Below are 9942 nucleotides of genomic sequence, written 5' to 3' on the forward strand. Positions count from 1 at the left end.
TTTTGCTTATCTTTCACGGCAGCATTAAAATTTCGAAAGACGGTTTCGTATATCGATCACAGATGAATGAAAGAGGGCTGCATGGCTATAGGATTAGTTCTTTAGGATTTAGTAATAAAAGGAGCTGCAAATTGTCGTGGCTTCTCTCTTTTATACGTGAGATATATTCGAATCTGTACCAATAGTTGACATCCAATCTAGTTCGAGAATACAGAGCATTACCTAAAAATGTAATAAAATATTTGCTAGTCTTTTCTAGCAACATCAATATTTTAAAACATCAACGACTTACTGTGAACTGCAAGTATTTTGAAGACTTCCAGAACAAGTCGGCTATACGTAGGGTAAACGATTTGTTATATTGTGTTCTGTTTTTTTTAGTTATTTTTCAAATTTGTAAAAATGGACAAAAATTAATTCGTTTTGAGTAGTGAAAGACGCATTTGGTAATTGAAAATCAAGAAAGTTTTCCTGAATTATGGGACATATCCTCAAAAGGCTATACGAATAAAGTTAAAATAAAAAAACTTAAGTCTACGCGCCGCAGCACCCAATTTCTCAACTAAACACTTAAAAATGGGCAATATCTGCCCACGATTTCAGCTAGCCCCCATACAAATGTCCCTCAAGAATACTGTTTGAACAGTCACAAATATGTTCAAATTAGTTCCAAGTGGAAACACGTCTGCAATTTCTTGCAGCAAGTTCGTCGTAATAACTTCTACAAACTATTTCTGGAAGCAGATTTCCGCAAGTTTCGGTTTGAGTGGAAACACTTCAGCAAATACTTGCAGAAGTTCTTCAGCAAGTGACTTGCTAGTGGACACACGGCTTTAGTCTCGTTTTTTGCTAAGAGTAAAAGTATTTATATTAATTTTTAGTCAAGCAAATTATCGGTGAAATCCTTTTACCTCATCAGACATGTAGCTGTTACTCAGTCTAATAGGGTTGATACAGAAATCCCATTTTTTGATATCTCTTTGGAGGTAAATCTGGATTTAAAACTGTCGTAGAACGCTCAAGCAACAGTATTAAAGGTTACTTCAGCTTTTCACATATTTATTAGGATCATAGGAAAAACTTGGGGTTTTAAACATCTAACATATCACCTAATGTAATTTTAGAACTCTTGTGGAATTTTAATACTTATGCAAGTGTTTTGTAGGCTGTCATGCACTTATATATAGAAATAATATCGGGCTTTAGACATCTAAAATACCAACTAAGGGAAATGTGTTGATTTTCTATATAGAATGCACTGCCGGATTAGTGTATTGCTTTTCAAGCTATAGCCATAAAAACTGATTCATAAATAGAACACATTCTATCAACAATACGGAAGAAATATTCAAATCTTTACTGACAGTGAGACGACCATTAAGTCTCTTTCGGATGTTTAGACAATCACAGTTTCGGCATTGATTAACATTATAAAAGTTAATCATTCTTTTTGAATTTCAACATTTTCCTTAACTAAACGATTAAATCATATTTAGCTTATTGAATTCTGATGTATGTATGTCGAATCAATTGAGGTCTTTAGTAAGGGCTGAAATTCGAAAAATTTGATGAGCAGAAAACTTCTGCAGGTTATATTAAGCATACAGTAGAGATCTCTGTAGGATGTATACATAATAAGATGGAGTTGCATGCTGTAATGACATGCAATGAATCAAAAACATCTGGATTAAGACTCAACCATTTTCAATAACACACAAAGTAAACCTCAATGTTATAGCGTTGGCGACTCTCCATTATCCATGTACCTTGTTATATTTATGCCGAACTCTTACTTTCCAATTCCATTTTATTCATATATTCTTTCGGTTCTGGCAACAGATTAGTCAGTTGACAAAACACAGAATTTCGATTGAAATAACCGAATTTTTGTCAATCCAATTAAAATTCTGCCACAATAGAAAACATATTCGGTTATCACAACCAAAACTGTAATTTTTGCTTAAACTGAGTGTAATTTTTTTAGTCATGGAAATATACGGACACCACTACGTGATAAAAGACCTATGTCTCCCAGTTTAGCCCAAAGGCTTGCACTTTTTTTATGGTCCCCCAAAGATTTGTGGACTCGGTGTAAGTTTTGCAAAAAAGTGATAATTTTCTCCGGCTCATAGCTTGTAAACAGTTAGGAATTTTGATTTACTCTCTAAGGCAAAGTTGTAGACCTTGTCATAGAGAATAAAAATTGTGAACATATAGAATTAAAAAAACTTCATCTTCAAGATCATAATCACAAAAAAGGTCTCCTATCATGTCATAACGTCCTAATATTTCACAATGTTTTCAAAATGTTGTTATTGCCTTTCAAGCAAAAAATTTCCTAAAATAATACTACTCTGTATGCTATGTTTATTGTGTTATCGTAACCAACCAGCAGAGAAGTGAGCCGAATACCTAAGAGTCAGTTAAGCCGAGCCATCGAGTCGTGAAATATGACATGTCAAAGTGGTTTAGAAACTTTTTTTTTGGAAATAATTCGGTATATCGGGAACTATTGGATATATTGTTACTTACACATGTAAGATTATTTTTTGTAGATCTTCTTAAGGACTATTTATATTTTAAGTTTCAGCTCATTTAGTTCATAAATGGATTTTTGCCGATTTTTTTAAAATTTAGCCCGAGGTGATCAACTTTGAGGGGCCACGAACTGGCCCCCATTAGTCCTAGAAAGCTGAACAAACGTAGATCAACTCGAAAATACCTCAGCTCCAACCATGTGAAATTTTGTAACAATATATCCAATAGTTCCCGAGATACCGAATTATTTCCAAAAAAAAAAAGTTTCTAAACCACTGTGCATGATAGGAGACCTTGTGACCTTGACCAAATATTTCATACAAATAAGGAACATTCAATTGTGTTAACTTATCTTTTTTATGGACTGAAATGTGTGTAGTGATTGTGCTGACTAAATCATAAATGATCCTCAGTGTTAGAGAATGAACACAATGAACCAAATCATTGACAGCATCAATACAGGAAATTCTGCAATGACTTTAATATAATATCTGCCATTTTAGAATGGTTTATTGAGAAAAACATTTTAGGAGTAAAGAGTTGAATAGGTTCTTCAATTTCAGCAATTTATATGTGAACTGTATTAGACTTTTTATTAAATCTAGCGAATAGTAAGGTCGGAAGGACCATTTTATAATTGACAACATTTTCGTTAAGGTTTTTCTTATACTTAATTAACTTTAATAAATGGCATCCTTAAAACAAAAAAAAACGCTTTTGATGTATTTAACTAAATAAAGCTTCTAAATATACTTAAAAAAAACAAACTAATATTTTAAGCTTTCAACTTAAGCTTTAAAACAAAACTGTTCTTTTTTATATTAAAAGAAAATAAATGTGCTTTAATGTCTAATAACAGCATCATACAAACTAATAATAAAAAAATAACAATAATTTATTTTTATAAATAAAAAAAAATAAATAAAAAATTACAAACACATACTAATAAATTTATATATTTTAATCTAAATGTCACAATGCCTAAAATTATGCTTGTTTTATTTTGTTACACACTCGCGCTCGCTCTTTCTATAACTTTCTTGGTTTATGATTATTACTGTTATCATTATACAAACATAAAAACCTAACAGACATTTTTATTATTATAAAAAAAAATAATAAAAAAGAAACATTTATAATTTTGTTTTTTTTTTTTTTCTTTAACAAAAAGAAATCTTAATGTTGTTGTTGATATATACCATATACATATATATATATGCCTGATTTTGTTATAGCGTTATTTTTCAAGAAACTTACAAAATGTTTATAACAATTTATATATAAATTTCTTTCAAAACAAACCTAAATTTGTTTTATTTGTTTTTATGTTCTTCTTTTTTATCTACAAACAGGTACCACCGGAAACGAAAGCTGGCCTGGGTAATGGTGGTGATAATCAACAGCAATAAATTTTACAAAATGTCTATTTGTTGGTGTAAAGTATGTATAAGGTGTATAGGTAAACTTAAACAAGCAAAAACAATATACAATTACCATATAAATAATTTGTGTTATAACAAATATATATATAAGAAAACAAAAAACAAACCACAACAATAATAAAAGTGCTAAAAACCTAACAGCAGTTACAACCTAAACGGAAACGGAAACATAATCAAATCATACCAAAAAAACAACTTAATCAAATTTGCAACAACTACAAAAAAAAATAATAGTTTTGAAATGTTACAACTTTTCCCATAATAAGAAAAACTATATTGTATACAAAAAAAAACACCGAAATACAAAATGAAAAACAAAAACAAACATGGTTGTGAATAATAAAAACAAAACTAGGAAAACCCCCCAAAAAAAAAAACAATGCACCTAAAAATATGCAATGAATTGAAAATTTGCAACAATTTGCAAACATAAAAATAAGGAAATAAAAACGAAACAAACACAACAACAACAACAATAACAAATAGCAACTTACCAAAATAAGCAACAGCTATACAATAACAGCAACCACAACAGCAGCAACAACAACTGAAAAGAATAATAAAAATAACTATAACAACAACTATGTAATAAAAATAAACATGAAAGTGAATTGAAATAACCACACTGTAGAGCAAAAGCAAAAAAACTAACAACAACAAAAAGGAAACAAATTTAATACAAAAGTATAGTATTTAAAATTAACCCTTTAACTGTGACATGGTTTAGATTTAGCAGCAACTCTTTTGTGCAAATACTGATTTTGTTAATAAACAGAATTAAAACAAGTAAGAGTGCTATATTCGGCTGTGCCGAATCTTATATACCCTTCACCAAATTATACTTCAAAATTTTATATATTTTAAGGTAAACAAAATTTAATTTTTTTTCCAGTTGTTTTTTACATTTTTTGGAAAAAAAAAATTTTCGATTGTTATTTTAAATTTTTTAAATTAAAATTTTTTTTTTAAAATTTAAAATTTTTTTTTTTTTAATTTAAAATTTTTTTTTAAAATTTTAAAATTTGTTTTGGTGTTTTCAATTTTTTTTTGTGAAAAAAAAAAATTCGGATTAAAAATTTTTTTTCCGATTTTGACCTAATACAATGGGTCCAACTTACTATGGTCTTATATAAGTCGTTGCAAATGTCTTTGAAATATCTACCATTAGATATCCATATTATCTATATATGTCTTAGTAATCCAGATATAGGTCAAAATTCGAGGTTGTCTTGGTTTTTTCCTCATATCTCAGCCATTTGTGAACCGATTTTGCTGATTTTAAATAGCAAAATTCTCGAAAGCATGTCTGACTGAATTATTGAAGATTGGGATCCCGAAGATATCTGGGGTCTTCAGAAAATTGATTTCAACAGACAGACGGACATGGCTTAATCGACTCCGCTATCTATAAGGATACAGAATATATATACTTTATAGGGTCGGAAATGAAAAATGTAGAAATTACAAACGGAATGACAAACTTATATATACCCTTCTCACGAAGGTGAAGGGTATAACAATTAAGAAAGCTATATTCCACTATGCCGAATCTTATATAGCCTTTACCAAATTATACTGTAAAATAAAATTTTTAAATATTGTTAGGTAAACATAATTTTAGTTTTAAAAAAGTTTTTTTATTTTTTTAATTTTTAAATTTATTGAAAAACAGAAAAAGAGCTATATTCGCTATATCCTTCTCCAAATTATACTTCAAAATACAAATTTTAAATATTTTTTTTCCAAAGATGTTTTTTTTAATTTTTTGGAAATTTTTTTTTGAATTGTTTTTTTTTAAATTTTGAAATTTAAAAATTTGTTTTTTTTTTAAATATTAAATTTTTTTTTGGGTTTTTTTCAATTTTTTTTTTTTTTGTGAAAAAAAAATTCGGGTTAAAAATATTTTTTCCGATTTTGACCCATTGTAGATTCAACGAACTTATGGTCTTATATATGTCGTTGCAAAGGTCTTTGAAATATCTATCATTAGATATCCATATTGTCTATATTAATTTTTTTTTTTTCAAAATTTTTTTTATTTTATTTTAAACATTTTTTTTCAAATTTTTTTAATTTTTAAATTTATTGAAAAACAAGTAATAGAGCTATATTCGATTGTGCCGAATCTTATTTACCCTTCACCAAATTATAATTCAAAATACAAATTTTAAAAATTTAATTTTTTTCCCAAAGATATTTTTTTAATTTTTTGGGAAATTTTTTTTTTCGAATTGTTATTTTAAATTTTTTTTTTAAATTTAAAAAAAAATGTTTTTTAATTTTTTTTTTTTGGTAAAAAAAAATTGTTTTAAAAAATATTTTTTCCGATTTTGACCCAATGTAGGTCCAACGTACTATGGTCTTATATACGTCGTTGCAAAGGTCTTTGAAATATCTATCATTAGATATCCATATTGTCTATATTAATTTTTTTTTTTTTTAATTTTTTTTTTTAATTTTTAATTTTATTGAAAAACAAGTAATAGAGCTATATTCGGCTGTGCCGAATCTTATTTACCCTTCACCAAATTATAATTCAAAATACAAATTTTAAAAATTTTATCTTTTCCCAAAGATGTTTTTTTAATTTTTTGGGAAATTTTTTTTTTCGAATTGTTATTTTAAAATTATTTTTGTTAAATTTAAAAAAAAAAATTGGTTTTTTAAATGTTTTTTGTGAAAAAAAAATTTTGGTTAAAAAACATTTTTTCCGATTTTGACCCATTGTAGGTCCAACGTACTTATGGTCTTATATACGTCGTTGCAAAGCTCTTTGAAATATCTATCATTAGATATCCATATTGTCTATATTAATGACTTAGTAATCTAGATATAGGTCAAAAATCGATGATGTCCTGGTTTTTTCCTCATATCTCAGCCATTTGTGGACCGATTTTGCTGATTTTAAATATGAAACTTCTCGAAAGCATGTCTGACAGAATTATTGAAGACTGGGATCCCGAAGATATCTGGAAAATATATCAGAACATTGATTTCAACAGACCGACATATGGACATGGAATATATGTATACTTTATAGGGTCGGAAAATTAAATTGTGGAAATTACAAACGGAATGACAAACTTATATATACCCTTCTCACGAAGGTGAAGGGTATAAAAATTAAAACACTGAGCCAAGTGAGATGCCTATGGCTTCCACAATCTCTCTTACTTTAATTCTCCGATCGGCCAATACCGTATCGTGAATTTTTTCAATTGTTTCGGGTGTAGAGATCTAAACTGGGCGTTCAGAACGTTCGGCATCTTCCCATTGTATTTAGAAACCTTAGCCTTGGTTTGAGTGCTGAGATTTTTCCGTAAAAAATAAAGCTGAAAATTCAGTTTTTTCCATTTTCTCCTGAATTCAAACACAAACTAAAGGATGCAACTTGTTAAAATTTTTCTGCCAGATGCCTGTTGCCAGGAGCAGTATTGACCTTTCAGTTAAGAGGCGGGAAATTCTAAAAGTCATAGACTTATTGAACCGCCCCTCTTGAATGCCCGTTAAATTTGAAATATCAAATTGTTCCATTTTGCTGAATGTTTTTATGTCACATATATGTCTTAAACAATTCATGTCTGTATTTATTTTCTCAACTAAAACATATGTTTTAAAAAAAGTACCAAACTGTTTAACCGGATTTGACCCAATCTAACACTCACCCAATCTAACTCGAGTTCAAAATAATAAACTGTTAGATAATCTGTGTATGACTGGTGAAACCAGTGTTTAAAATTGGCTTTATACTTTCGTAAATATCAAAAAAAATTCCATTTTACCCCTTTTTGGTACTTTTTTGTTCAAATTGTCATGATACAAATTTTATTCATATACATTTTAGTATCATAATGGGATTTCATAATAAGATATTCACATGTCTATGCCAATTTATAGAAAAACATATTTTATAATATAAAGTACCAAAAATAAATACAATTTATATCCCTTAATTGATCGAATTTCCAAAAAGTACCAAACTTGTATTTGTTATTTTTTAAGGACTAAAGAATACGCTAAAAAATAGAGTGCCAAAAAAAAGTACCAAAATGCCGTTTTTTCCTAAAAGGGTTCGAATTAAAAAAAAGTACCAAACACCTGTCTACTAAGTTTTTAAATAGATAAAAAAGCATTTTAAATATTTTTAGTATCTGTATTACTTTAGAAGATATTTTTTGCACCATATCTCTGGTTATTTTTACGATAACTAGACATTGAGAAAATCGGGCTAAGTCTTTATGGGGACTATTTCTCACATAATTCAGTTTATTTTTCGTTTTCCATATTCTATCTCCATTAAATGGCGGTTGATTGTGCTAGTGGCAAAGTTCGGTCAACAAATTATAAATCTAGGTGCTGTTGCTACTCAACAGGACAGCTAAAACAGTGAGGATTGAATGGCTTCGGTATCAAGGGTGCGGACTGGTTGGGGCCTCAATTAAGGTTGATTTAACTGGGCCGGAGGCAGTAGTCGTCGGCTGATGGCATGTAAGGCTAGAGGTTGCGAATTGCTGTGCAGCATTCAGCCTATCAATTTTGTAATGTTCCCAAAATTCTTTAGTACTGATTTCGCTTAGCTATTTATATGATATAAATGATCACTCGAGAGTCTATTAACTAAATTAAATCTAAATCGTCTGTAGAGAAGTCAACTGGAATGAAAGTAATTTTGTAAACTATTTTTCAATACTCCTCAATTCTATGTATTAAAGGTTCATTTCTTTAAAATTCATGTATTGTAGAATTAATTCCTAATTGAATCATTCAAATTTTCTTTAATTCAAATACATTACAATATGGATTTAAAAAAGTATTGAATGATTAAATGTTTCTTCAATTAAAATCTATGGCAAAAAGGCTTAAGTGAATTTTGTTCGGTTCATTTCGTAATTGATGAAAAGCATAACAAAAAAAAAAACGGAATGAAGAAAAAATATTTTAAATAAATTTGTATTAGATTTGAATTAACAAAAATTTAATCACTCAAAGGTTAAATGAATTCCATTATTATTCCAGAATTAATTGAACTATGTATGAATTCCGTTTAAGTAAAAGTCGTTGAATAAAGCTAAAGAATTTGATGTTGAGAATGGCTTTTATAGAATGACATTTTTTTAATTCCCAAATTAAGATTTTAGTGAATTAAACTCAAATTGAATCTGTTATACAAATAATTCCAAAACAATTTCAGTTCGAAGGACCAAATATTTTTGAGTATAATTACATTAAAAAGTTGTCGTTACTAAAACCATGATCATTCGAATGTATTGACATATATTATATTATTGAAATATCAATTGATGAGGAGAGAATTTACTCGCTGTCATCCCTCTCCCGAACTCTGTGTAAATTTATCCCAGTGTTCTTAGTTACCTTCTCTAATACAAATTTGTTGTTCGAAAGACCAAAAAATCTTTGTGAAGTATCATATAAACAAGGTTATATTTGTAATTAAAGACTTGCTTGTTAGCAAAGGTTTAAAATTAATTTAAATACTAGTTGTCTTAAAAAAATGTGGTTCGAAGGACCAAATTTTTATAAGTAAAATTATATTAACTTCTGTATAGGTTTCCCATCGGAATAATTCCATCGTTAAATTTTCAGAAAGTAAAGTGGTCCCTTTATATAACTATATCAGGAGTTCAACAGAGTATGGTTGACATACTGAGCTTCTATTAAATGTATAGCTTCTCTTCTGGATTTATATCGAGCTGTCTCATCATTCTCATCATTTCATCTTTCGCCTATTTTATTTCTTGCTCTACTATTTCAAATATCCGGGTCTATACTTATATACTTTAACATATTATAGAAAATTTATAGGCCAATAGCTTTAAATATGAGGTTCCTAATTTCCCAGAATTTGTCCATTCCCGTGACATTACTAAGTAATGTTTGATAAGGTTCAAAAGTTAGAAAAGTGTGTGCAGGAATTATTATCCTTCTTATTCGAAAAGAAATA

At 28.5% G+C, this 9942-nt stretch overlaps 1 protein-coding gene across 2 annotated transcripts in view; it reads left to right on the top strand.

Annotated features, from left to right (window-relative positions):
* The window catches only part of Dpp10 (Dipeptidyl peptidase 10), a 128029-nt gene extending 123387 nt beyond the window's left edge, over positions 1 to 4642 (top strand). For both annotated transcript variants that reach the window (XR_010576016.1, XM_065501894.1), the window contains one exon: positions 3891 to 4642. Coding sequence is in view for 1 of the 2 variants with exons in the window: in XM_065501894.1 (XP_065357966.1) it covers positions 3891 to 3947 (57 nt within the window). In the remaining variant the exon portion in view is untranslated. The remainder of the gene's footprint in view (positions 1 to 3890) is intronic.
* Positions 4643 to 9942: the final 5300 nt, after the last annotated feature.

The sequence above is a fragment of the Calliphora vicina genome, chromosome 2 (genome assembly GCF_958450345.1).
Source record: "Calliphora vicina chromosome 2, idCalVici1.1, whole genome shotgun sequence".
NCBI lineage: Eukaryota > Metazoa > Arthropoda > Insecta > Diptera > Calliphoridae > Calliphora > Calliphora vicina.